General features: G+C 45.3%; 1 protein-coding gene across 1 annotated transcript in view; it reads left to right on the top strand.

Moving 5' to 3' along the window:
- Nucleotides 1–4,609: 4,609 nt before the first annotated feature.
- Nucleotides 4,610–12,902, top strand: part of PPM1L (protein phosphatase, Mg2+/Mn2+ dependent 1L) — a 284,988-nt gene continuing 276,695 nt past the window's right edge. Inside the window, exon 1 of the mRNA XM_004424789.3 lies at nucleotides 4,610–5,159. Coding sequence (XP_004424846.1) covers nucleotides 4,761–5,159 — 399 coding nt within the window. The 5' untranslated portion in view covers nucleotides 4,610–4,760. The remainder of the gene's footprint in view (nucleotides 5,160–12,902) is intronic.

The raw sequence follows: 12,902 nt of genomic DNA, 5'->3' as shown, positions 1-12,902 counted from the left end.
CTCATGGTTGTTGTGCTTCCTAACAACACTTCCATGTGCTCTTTTATATAGAGTTTAAAATACACAGGTGTATATTGATAGAATATTAGTAAAAGAGTCCTACTCAATACTCACTACATATTTATATGCAGATAGCAGGAAGGATTTAAGAATACTAACCAAACTGATAATTGGGAAACTTAAAAATGTGCAGAGAATTTCTATATGTATAAAAGGTTCATTTAAAATTTATTTTACGGGATTTTTATTACAACCAGAGGCTTGGCTGGTAAGTCACTTTACATTTGATTTTTATAACTTTGTAATAAGTGGCAAAAACAAAAAGAAATGAGAACATCGTGGGACAACATCATAGTGGAAAATAGATTTATTAAATTCTGTTTTAAAGATTTCTTAAACCTAAGAGCTACAACTCTGAAAGTTTTTCTGAGAATATATTACTTTTAAAAGCTATATTTTATGTTCTTTATATACTTGCAAGGCTGACATAAATTAATTGCATAATTGAGAACGATACTTCCCTGGTAACTATTTTATCCCTATTATAGTATCTCATGAAAACCTAGGATTGCAATTAGCTCTCTGTTCATTACGTCACTTGTAATGGTAAAATGTTTGCATGATGTACATTCTACGGCACTTCTTTCTTCCCTGTGAAATTCAGATAGTATTTTACTTTAGCAACAGATCTTTTAGGCGTTATGTAGAGACAAAGGACAGGTTACTTGCTCTTGTCTTCTGTTCCACAAGTGTTCCCAGTGGGTGAGGGAAATACTCATAGAACAGGGCTGGTTCCAAAAGCTGAGGTCAGAATTGGGGGATGAGACCCCGTGTGTTTTTTTGAGATTTCTGTAACAGAGATCTACTGAAATAGTATTAGTATAAAAATTAGACTAATCATCTCAGCACCCCTGGGCACTCAGTGGATGTTAGAGTACTGAATTGGTGGTCAGAAGAACTGAGTTTGAGTTTTCAACTTCTTATTTGCTGAATTGTGATATTCATTTAACATCTTTGTGCCTCATTTTCCTCATATTTATAAAATGATAATAGCTCCTTTCTCTTTCTCATAGGATTATTATGGAATGGAAATAAGTTAATAAAAATGAAAAACCTTTATAACCTCAAGGAATATGCAAATGTTAGTTTGTCACTAGAGGAAGGTCTCTTTTATTAATCAAATATATTAAAGTTCAGAGTAAACTGTAACAAAAAGCATATTTAGGCCTTTAAAATAATTACTATGTAAAGTACGTGAATTTCTTTTTTTTTTTTAAAGACTTTATTTATTTATTTATTTTCCCCCCAAAGCCCCAGTAGATAGTCGTATGTCATAGCTGCACATCCTTCTAGTTGCTGTATGTGGGACACGGCCTCAGCATGGCCGGAGAGGCGGTGCGTTGGTGCACGCCCGGGATCCGAACCCGGGCCGCCAGCAGCGGAGCGCGCGCACTTAACCGCTAAGCCACGGGGCCGGCCCCGTGAATTTCTTAATAGAAATAAGAAAATGCCTAAAGGGTCTCTTTGAAAAATTTTATTTATTTTCACACAAATGAACTACAGATCTTTCCTGACTTATATTGGGGTTACATCCCAATAAATTCATCAAAAGTCCAAAATATCGTAAGTCGAAAATGCATTTAATACATCTAACCTACTGAACAACATAGCCTAGCCTAACCTACCTTAAACGTGCTCAGAACACTTACATGAGCCTACAGTTGGGCAAAATCATCTTAACACAAAGCCTATTTTATAATGAAGTGTTGTAATAAAGTGTTGAATATCTTATGTAATTTATTGAATAATATACTGACAGTGAAAATCAGAATGGTTGTGTGGGCACATGGTACAGAATGGTTGGAAGGGTATCGGATGTTTACCGTCCTGATGACTGGGAGCTGTGGCTCGCTGCTGCTGGCCAGCATCACGAGAGTATCCAACCGCATATCTCTAGCCCTGGGAAGATCAAAATTCAAAATTGCAAATCTGGGTTCTATTGAATGTGTATGGTTTTTGCACCACTGTAAAGTCAAGCAATCAGAAGTCAAACCATTAGGGACCATCCGTATTGACGTCAAAACGTATCTCCACAGAATCCGCAGGATATCTAGATTTATTAATCAAGTCAAGCCCTCCTTTTGCTATTTAACCTCCAGAGAGACCAGTATGGTCCTGTCTCTTCTTTGTTTAGGTATGGAGGAAACACAGTCATGCCTCTCATGAATGTCTGCTGCCATCCGCAAGTCATGTTGGGACCGGCTGGAAGGGCCCCTAGGTTTGGAGTTTTACTTCTGCTCCAGGGCCTAGTTTGACCTGTAGTTCCAGAATCTTGATAAGCTTAATTACAAGTTGCCTTTGCCATAGAGGAACAGATTCATGTACAGAGAGACTGAGAATACACCTGAAAGCCATTGCTAATTTACAGTAAGAAACAGCGTAAGCTTATCTTCATAATAACAATAACACAGTCCCCTTTCTTCATAGTTCCTAAAGGCTTTTAAATTTATCTCCTTTGGAACCTCATGGCTTATGACTTTTGAACAGGAAATGACATAGTTTACTTCTAAACTGTTTATTTTCTCTATCAGGTGGAAAATACTGAAAAGTGCAAAGTAAAACAGGAGACCATATCTTAGTTGTCAAAAATAACATACTGTTAACGGTTCTTCATATTTCCTTCCTGTCTTTTCTACGCGTTTGTATTATAGAGATCATATTGTAGACGTCATGTAAATGTCAAATGTCATTTTTTTCTGGTTATGAGGGCAATCTACGCCTTTTGTAAAAACTTTGGAAAAGTTGTAGAAAAGACAAAAATCCAAAGCAGAAAATGAAAATCACATACAATTTACTACTGTAGTTAACCACTGCGAACATTCTGGTGTGTTTCCTCCCGGTCGTTTACTTCTTTTTACTTATTTATTTTGCAAACGCAGCGGGGATGTACCAAGGCAGGGGTGGTCGCTGGGAGGGGCAGCCTCTGCTCTCCAGCCTAGTGGACTGGCAGCTGCAGATCAGCACCTTCTTTCTGGACAGGGGAAGCGGGAGGGACTCGCTTCCTCTAAAGCTCACTTGTTTCCGCATTCTAAACTGATCTGTACATTGTTCTTTTCCCAGCATCTTCAAGGACACCGACACCCTGAAGTGTGGCATATCTGGGCGGCGTATTTCAACAACTTCTCCTTGACCCTTCTGGAAGCCCGTGCTCCTCCCTGCGGCCTTCACTACAGTCGTCGAGACTCCCGCCCCCATTCGCCTCCCGCGGCGACAAGGGGCGGGAGAGGCCGCCAGGTCCGGGCTTCAGGGGCACCCTCCAACCCGAACAGCGGAGTCGGAGCCCTAGCTCGCGGCAGGGTCGGGAGCGCACCGGGCTCCACTAGGAGGCTCCGTGTGCCTCTGGGGAAGGGCTGCGACCAGGGGAGCCTCCGTGGCTGAGTCCCCTGCCCCCAGGGCGGCAGCTCGCAGAGAGGCAGGCCCTCCCCGCCCTCGAGAGGTGACCGTCAGAGCGCACTTCCTGGTGCTCCGAGTCCTCATCAGAAGGTCTCTGCCCGTCGCGAGGAGGCTGCTAGGCCCCAGGCTCGTTCTTGCCTGCGGGCTCTGGGCAGGCCTCCGTCAAGGAACACCACCCGTCTGTTCTCTCCGCCCCGCTTTGCGAGCCGGCAGAAGTGCGTCCCTTCTCGCTTGCCTTATGCCGCCGAGGCGGGGACGGCACTACCGCGCGGCCAGCGGAGGGGGGGCGCTCACGCCCGGGCCTCGGCTTTCCAGCCGGCGGCAGCGGCCTCGGGCAAAGCAGCGTTCCGACGAGGAGGGTCAGTGTTATATTGCCCCGGGAGCCCGCGCGGGAGGAGGAACCACCGTCCACTTGAGCGCGGCCGTACACGCGGCCCTCAGCTCCCCCTCGGTTCGCTGGGCCGCCCGGACCTACGTGTGCGCCCGCCGCTGCCGAGCCTCCTCAGCCTCTGACAGCTCGGCGGAGCCTCGGGCCTGGAATCCCGGCTCCGGGGGCAGGACGGGGCGGGGCGAGCGCGCGGGGCGGGGCGAGCGCGAGCCGGCCGAGGAGGGAGCGCGCGGGCGAAGCCGAGCCGAACCGAGCGGAGCGGGAGGTGCCGGGAGAGGCAGGCAGAGCCGGGCGGCCGCCTGCGGCTCCGCGCGGATCGTGCTGCGTCGCCGGGCTCCGCGGACCCCGCCTCTGCCCAGGCTCCCGCAAAACTTTTATTCTCTGGGGCCCCGGTGTGTGCAGGAATCCGAGCGCTCGCGGCTCTGCGCTCCCCTGCAGCGGCGACCGAGGAGACTCGCGTGCCTCCCCGCGGGCTCTCGCGCCGCGCGCCGCCTCACCTGCCGATCGCTCCCCGAGCGGCCAGGGGGCCCCGCGGAGGGGCCGCGCGGGCGCCGGCGCCCCTGGACTCTCCCGCCCGCCGCGGCAGCCCCGCCGGCGCAACTTTCCCTAGATTCCTGCCGCCCAGCCCGGCACCCGGGGCTGCCGCCGCCTCGGCCGCCGCCGCCGCCTCACAAAGGGGCGCGGGGAGGGGAGGCGGTGCGGGCGGCGGGCACGGGCGCCGGGGCGCAGGGCGCGGGCCTCGGGCCGCCGGGGCCGGGAGACAAAAGGGGAACTGCCTCTGTCGGCCGTGCGGCTCGGAGCCGCCGGCTCGTCCGCCTCCCGCCCGGCTCCGCGAGCCTCCTGCTCCCCCCTCCCGGGGGCTGTCCCCGCAGAGCTCCGGGGCGCGCGTGTGTGGTGGTCGGGGCTCCAGCGATAATAAATGATAGAGGATACGATGACTTTGCTGTCTCTGCTGGGTCGCATCATGCGCTACTTCTTGCTGAGACCGGAGACGCTCTTCCTGCTGTGCATCAGCTTGGCGCTGTGGAGTTACTTCTTCCACACGGACGAGGTGAAGACCATCGTCAAGTCCAGCCGGGACGCCGTGAAGATGGTGAAGGGCAAGGTGGCCGAGATCATGCAGAACGATCGGCTCGGGGGGCTCGACGTGCTGGAGGCCGAGTTTTCCAAGACCTGGGAGTTCAAGAGCCACAACGTGGCGGTGTATTCCATCCAGGGCCGGAGAGACCACATGGAGGACCGCTTCGAAGTTCTCACGGACCTGGCCAACAAGACGCACCCGTCCATCTTCGGGATCTTTGATGGGCACGGGGGCGAGGTAGGAGATCTTCGGGGCGTTGTTTGAGAGTGTGTGTGTGTATAGACAACAGGACCTTGTGTGCGCCACGGGGTAGGACCTGGGTGCGAGGGGCGTGGTGATGACCTATTTCGGGCTAGACAAGGCCAGTCGTTCAAATGCCGCTCAAATTGCCGCAAACACTGCTGGATCCAGACCTCTTGGGACTGAAGGTCCAATTTGGGGGAGGGAGGGTCATCCACAGCCTATTTCATGCCTCATGATTTATGAGGTTCCCCAGGGCCAGAACTTAGCTTATGACTGTGCTAGTTTTGCTGGGAGAGTTGATGGTTTCTACAGTGAACTTTGGCCTGGGGCCTCAGTGCTCCTGTTCCAAGGTTTGAGGCTAACCTAGGCACAAATCGGGAAGCAAGTATCTTTGATGCTCCATTTGGGAAAAGAGACTAGATCTTGAGAGCCGAGGCAGTGAGGGCTCAGGGGGAGTGAAGGAAGCTGTGACTCCTTTCCCTCACCCTCGCCCTGAGGAGGAATCCGCGGGGTATCTCTGCGCTTCTTCTCAACTCCATTCACTTGGCAAGTGCAATCCAGCCAGGTGACGGCAGCGCCTCGCTGGCCGCCTGCTTTAGCTGGATCGCGGCGCGGGACCCAGCTGCCTCTGGCCTTTGCAGAGGTTGGGATGCCCACATCTCACCTCTACGCCCTGGCCGGCGTGGGGGCGAAGACGTTTCTCTGCTGCTAAAATCCTTTATTTTGGGGTTCATTTGGGAGCTAGAGACGAGGTTAGAGGCCGGTTCAGGTCCCTTTCCCGCATTTCTGCGGTGGCCTGATTGCGCGCCGGGGCTCAGATGAGGCGGAGGTTGGCTCTGGTCCTTGGGCATCGGCTCAGGCGGAGTGAGTGGCAAATGTGGCTACAGCGCCACTCCAAAGAGCACCAGGCCAGCCCCCCCGCCCCCCTGTTTCCCAATCTGGCAATTGATAACAGAGTTTACTGCTGTTAACTCTTTGTTGTCGTTGCAGCATGCTTTCTTACTCATAGCCCCCCCTCCTTCGCCACCTCTTCTCCGTCATTTCCCCTTCCCTCACAGCCCCAGGTGCCCATCCAACTTTTCCCCCAATTCTCTTCTTGATCTTTCTGGTCTTTGGACGGGCTGTAGGGGAAGTCATTCTTTTTCAAGCGTTTGCTTGTTCTTCTGTCTTTGGTTTGGGTGGAGATTGAGAAAGCTTTCAATTGGTCATCTTATCTGTATCTTTGATACAAAATCACTTCACCCACCGCTCTGCTAATCTTTCCAAGATACTGTGTCTTCCTGCCTTGTAGATCCAACTGTGCCAGGAATGACAAACTTGGTTGGAAAATTTATTTGGCAGAGCTGAAATCAATTTTTGCTATTTTCCATCCACTAGCCTTTTGTATGTTCTGTCTTTCATAATGAAGTTTTCTCACTGGTTGTAATTTTGTAGCCTCTGGTGTAGTGTGGGGTTCCTTTCCCCGAGGTCACAGGGTAAGAGAAAGACAGGAAGTGAATTGAGGGAAGAGATGCTGTGTACTCGGGGAAAAAACATACCTGAATGACAAGGTTGCCACTGTAATGACTAATTTGTTTCCTTGGTTTGAGTCAGAATGTCTGTATTTTCTTTTTATATGCCTAGACTGTTGTGAACCAATTAATAAAGCTTATATTTATTATATAATTTTACATTAAAATTGTTGGCAGGTGATAATCTGCTTCTGGTCTTAGAAAGCACAGTTTTGCTTTTAATTTAAAGGTCTGGATGTAATATGAATGTTGTGAAACTTTGGGTTGTACTTATCTGGGTGTGCTGTCTTGGCATGTTTTGAGCTGCACGTGTAAGTGAATAGGTATTAAATTTTGCTTTAAGTTGATATACTAAAACCTGAATGTTACAGACCCAAAGAGATTTCAGGTTAAAAAATTTCCAGTACTATTTTCCAGTAAATGTACCATCCAGAAAAGGGACATGATAAATGCTTTTATTTAACGAAAAGTATTTTACATGTACAGGGCTTTTCATTAAATTTTTGAATAATCAACAAGAAGATGATCATTGATAGCCAAACTATGAAATGCTTTTCATTGTCCCTTACATTAGAAAGCCTGCTGTTTGCAAAATAATTAATATTATCAGTACCTTAAAAATAGAATAAATTGTTTTGCCTGTAATCTCGTGTGGTATGTAGACAGTTCATTCATTTTTGTTTTGTTTTAGGGCAAAATAAGGAAAGTGCTATACACAGGAGTTATTTAATTGTCATTGGGAATGTGATAATAACAAATAATATTAGGTAATTTCTCTCCTGATGTTTTTTTTTTATTCAAAGAAAATCTCACCATCGAATTCTTGTCTTTTGTGTTGTTCAGCTCCTTTAACACTCACCAGAGGAGGGTGCCACTGTTTGATTTTGGTGTAGATGATACCTATCTCCTTTCAGAAAAGAGGAAGCTTTTTCTGAACTATTATTTATATATATGCTGTCTGTTGAGTCCTACAGAAGATGAATGATGAGTTTAATTTATTTCTAATAATTTAGACTGATAAGATAGGCTATTAAATACCAGGGCTCATCTGCAGTGGTAGTGCTTTTTAGATCCAGAAGGGACTTAAGCTGCCTTGTATATCCATTTCATCCCATTTTTTAGATGAGATATTTGTTGATGGCTGGAGAAGTTGTGACCTTCCTAAGGCTACATGGTTAGCCTTCAAGGCCTTCAGCTTGGTGGTCTTTCTGTTAAACTACTGACAAATCAGTTTGCATGTTTACCTGGTTAGATAGACACATAGCACACGAGGGATACAAAGGTGAATGAGACATGATTCCCAGCTTCAAAAAAGTGTCACTGTAGTGAGAGAGAGAGAGAGAGAGACCCGTATACCGGAAATTACAGTCAGTGGGTGCTTAGCGTGGTAGGGGACCCCAAGGAGGGGGCTTTAAATCAGACTGGGCGGTAGAGGCCCTGGGAAGACACCTGGAAGGTGTCTTTTTATTGCAAGGTTAAACCGAGGCTTTGGCTTGAGACCTGACTTTGAATCTCTGCTCTGCCTTGTACAGCTGTGACCTTGGGCAAGTTGCTTGAGCAACTTTATCTGGGAGGTTTTAATCTGAAACATAGGGATAATGATGCGTGTACGGTGCACTCTCATCAGTTGTATTGTACCCTCTCTAGAGAAGTACTTAATGGAGAGAAGGATGTGGAAGAAGAAAGCTTAGAGACCTAGAAGTCTGCTGTGTTAGGGCAGCGATGTCCAAGGGAGAGAGACTCTGCATGTGAAAGGCACAACTTTGGTCCCTAGAAAGGTCTGTGTTGGATAATTTCTTAGGTATCCCCCAAATTCTCTATTTCTCTTTGGTCTAACTTCTGGTGAACTGATTATTAATTTAGGATTCCAGGTATCCTAGCATTAGGAAAGCAGCATCCTGGCTTTGGATGGGAATTTTGTGATTAGTGAAAAGAGATAGTCTCTATGGTTAATTAATAAATTGGTATTCTGATTTGCACTTCAGCCTCTTATGAGTTGGGTTAGCATGAGTTAGTTCTCTTGAGTCTAATCAACTGTGTATTTTTGACAAAGATGTGTCTCTGGACTTACTGTGCTGAGGACCAGGCTGGATGGCTGCGATGTCTAGATGGATGAGATCTTAAAGAGCTGTCTCCGTGGTCCTCTAGGCCAGCTTCCTCACTTGATGGCCTTGAGCCCTTGAGACATTCTAACCACGATACTATAGGTAGGTGGTTGACTCTGAGTGTGTGTGTGTGTGTGTGTGTGCGCGCGCGTGTCTAAGGCTACAGCAGTGATTGTTTGGCTGTATAGCAAAAGATTAAAACAACAAAAAGGTAAAAAAGAACATAGCTCAGATTGTATCAAGTGATGTGAAAAGGTTACTTTTAAAATTAAATAATGTTTAGGAAAATGTTTTTTTTTGTGCTTATCTGTAATTTTTATCTGCAAGCAAAAGATGGGTTTTTGTTTTTACTTTTTATATTATCTAGAAGAAATATCACCAGTCCTTTGAGGTAACTTTGTCAGTGTTTATGGGTGAAACCCGTCTAGAAGAACAGATTGTTAGGTGCTCATGCTTATGGGCATTACGGTGTTAAAGATCGTGTATCATTGTATCATACAGTTGACACACAGCTTGGCCAGTGGTAAGCTCAGAGTTCCACACTTCACATCAGAGAGAAGCTGTACTCAGATGCTTGTCAGGGGCAACAGTCTTGAGGCTCAGCACTGCTCAGGAGCTCAGAAGACAAACTGCTTATGGAGGGTTGCCTGAAGGATATACAGTCTAGTTCTTTGGATCAGTGGTTTTTAACTTTTCTTGAGTCTTGCTTCTCTTTGAGGATGTTATGAAACTACAAACATATTCCCCAGAGAAATGGACTTGTGCATCAAGTTTTGTTGATAATTTCAAAGATAAGTGGATGCATGAAGTTTCTGGATTTTAGGTTGGTCTAGATAGAATAAAATCCGTTTCTGATAAATCTGGACCTGCAGGGAGCTGTGTACCTGGACCCTTTCCTTGGCTGGATTGCCTTCCTCTCCATCATTTGCGTTTGTTGACTTGTGTGCTGTCATTTGCCTGGGAGTGTTATTATGAGGGATGGTCTTCTAAAGCTCTATGACAAGTCAACTGCAAGGATGTCATTGAGGGCTTGATTTGTTACATTAGGTAGTATCCTCTTTATGAGGACCAAGGGAGAGAGAGTTCTCTGATAGCTTTTTGTTTTTATCTTAAGGATGCTGAATCATGTAACTGATTGGATCATCCTGTATTTGTTGGCTGCTAGAAGTCTTAGAGCCAAACCTCTGAGCTCCCTCGAGCAAATGTGCAGAATTTTATAGAATACATTAATTTGGCACATGAACTTACTCCCAGGACAGCTTCTCTTTTCTACATTCGGTTTTCCTTTGTCCCATTTTTCTCTTTCTCCTCTTAGATATGTCATTTTATCTTGTTGTGGTATATGTATTTATGTAAGTTTCACTGGATCCTTTTTGAAATAAGATATAGTTCTGAATAAATAAATTATGAGTGGCACAATGTGTGATCTGCTTTTAGACATTACAGCTGCTGTTAGTAAATGTTGGGTTCCCACATTACTGATGTACAAGAGGCCTGTGGATTTAGTGTGGACAGATGCCTTATGGTTTAAGAGAAAATTCAGATTATTTTGGCTTAAAATGGCACATTAACATTTCTGCCAAAAAGTGAGAGTTGCTTCCCCCTTAATAAGCCCCATTCGGTGCTTAGGAACCTCTTTGTAGGTGAATGTAGGGTCCTGACTGCTGACCTTGGTGCATCTTCTGAACAGATTATTTAGGAATTCAGTTCAGTTAAACCAGCATTTTCTGTTTAGTCTGCCACATGTGGAAAAGTCTTATGCTCTCTGTGATGCTCAGAGATGAAACAGTGTGTTCTCTGCTCTCAGGAAGCATTCTGTCTACTTGGAGAGATGACCTTTTTAAAAATAGCAGAACAACAAGATTCAGTTGGACCACCTACAGGAGGGTGATGACCTGACTGAAGGAGTTTGGAGAGTCTTGGATAATTTGGAAAGGAACTGATGATGTTTGATTATATCCTAGCATTTCAGTAGATGGAGATTGGTTGGAGAGAGGATGAAAAGATGCTATTACAGGTGGGAGAAAAAGTGTGAAAATGGTATAGAGGAAGTAAAATGCAGGCACAGTTGGAAGAAAGGCAGGTGCCCCATTTGTTTAGAGCAGGGTTTCCCCAAGTGCTGTCACTCTAGTAGTCCGTTCATTATTTTTTTTTGTATTTGAGTTCCCTCTGTGTTTTGATATACTTAATATTGTTTTTTTAGATTGACTGACTTTTTTTTAAGTATATTTATTTTTAAAAGAAACTTTATATCAGCACTGTGAGTGGAAAATCCATAAAATGAAATTCTTGGCCTCCAACTTGCTAAGAAGCTGTCTTTATCTTGATGGAGTAGAATGATTCTAATGATCTAATCATTAGAATCTAATGATTCTAATGATTCCTCTCCTAGTCTCTGTCTCTAGAGTCCCACTGTCCCCCTCCCCTTGCTTTTTATGAGCAGAAAAGTGGCTTTTAAAATTTAATTGTTGGCCATAATGTGAGGTGAGGCAGGCTGCTTGCTCCCTTCGTAGGTGGAAGGTACCTAGTGATGCCCCTCCTTGAGGAACCCTGGTTTGCAATAGCTTTCCTCTGTGACTTATGGGACAGATAAGGTTTCATATGTAACTTACCTCCCTGGGGAACCCAGAGTTATGGATAGTTCCCAGTGTGCTGGCAGAAATCCCATCCCCATTTCTAAAAATGAAGGTCAGTGAGAAGACATTATAGGAATAAACCTGAATCCTTTCTAGTTTAGTTTGAAAAGTAAATTCACAGGTTTCAGCACTTGAGCCATTATTGGTCACACACTGTGACATACTGACAATGACAAGACACACCAGTGTGCTGGGACCCACAGTTGAGGAGCCTTGGCCTGGAGTTTACACACAGATGAGGAGAGGGAGATTCTGCTGGAATTGTTGTTAGCACTGTTGCTAACTATTGAAGCCACATTGAGGAGCATAGGCCATGCTGTAGACACTGGAAAAGCATTGGAAAGTTTTGAGCAAAGGAATGGCATGAGATCTGTGCTTTAGTAATCCTGTTCCTGTGATCTACATAGAGGGTTGATGTGAAGAAACAAGACGGAAGGGCGGGGGAGGGATGGTCAATTTGGAAGCCTGGGCCAAAGCAGTGAAGATGAAACTGGGGGTGGGGGCCATTGCTGAAGGAGAGGGACACAGTGGAATGGAGACCCCCTGAAGTGTTAGACTGCTGTCAGGGTCCCATTGTGGCACCAACAGTGTGAAAGAGGCCAGTTGGATAGAAGAGCAGATTTGGACTATAGTGAGTTTGGCTGTAAATTTGTTTCCTTCTCCCTTATATTTAGACATTTTCTGGGATTCATAAGATGACCGTTGACCATTTCCTCCCCAGTTTTTAAAACATTATTTCTATCATAGCTTATCTAAATGGACTCATTTTAATAATTTTATTTATTTATTTTTTTCCCCCCAAAGCCCCAGTAGATAGTTGTATGTCATAGCTGCACATCCTTCTAGTTGCTGTATGTGGGACGCGGCCTCAGCATGGCCGGAGAAGCCGTGCGCCGGTGCGCACCCAGGATCCGAACCCGGGCCACCAGCAGCGGAGCATAAGCACTTAACCGCTAAGCCACGGGGCCGGCCCCTAAATGGACTCATTTTAAAACAGTGAAAATATACTTTATATATAATATCTGATTTATTCAAATGGAAAGGCATTTATTACTGTTTTACTTCGTTACCAGGAATAATTCAGGTTTTGTTACAAGAGATAGCTTTTCCAAGACTAAAAAACAGCATGTCTTCATTTCTCTTGAATGATTTCGTTTCCCTGACACTGATTTTAAAATGAAAGATATGTATATCATTCAGTCTCACATGTAAATGGTCCTTGGGCTCTGTCCAGTTAAATATAGGCACTTAATTCATTAGGGACTCAGTTTTTTAAAAAGTACTATTTTTATTTTGAGTGTTAATATTTGAAGCATTTGTTTTATTCTTAATTTCTACTTTGATCTTTAACCACTTCAGTAATATATTTTTGTGGTTTAACTTTTGTTACCATTTTCCTAATTCTGTTTAATTAATATTAAAATAAATCTGTAGCAAGTTAAGCATATTTAAAAAAATTAATTTTAAAATTATAAAAGTAATATG

Source organism: Ceratotherium simum, chromosome 15 (genome assembly GCF_057802395.1).
Source record: "Ceratotherium simum simum isolate JZ-2026a chromosome 15, ASM5780239v1, whole genome shotgun sequence".
In the NCBI taxonomy this organism is placed as follows: domain Eukaryota; kingdom Metazoa; phylum Chordata; class Mammalia; order Perissodactyla; family Rhinocerotidae; genus Ceratotherium; species Ceratotherium simum.
This window is presented reverse-complemented; position numbering and strand designations above follow the sequence as displayed.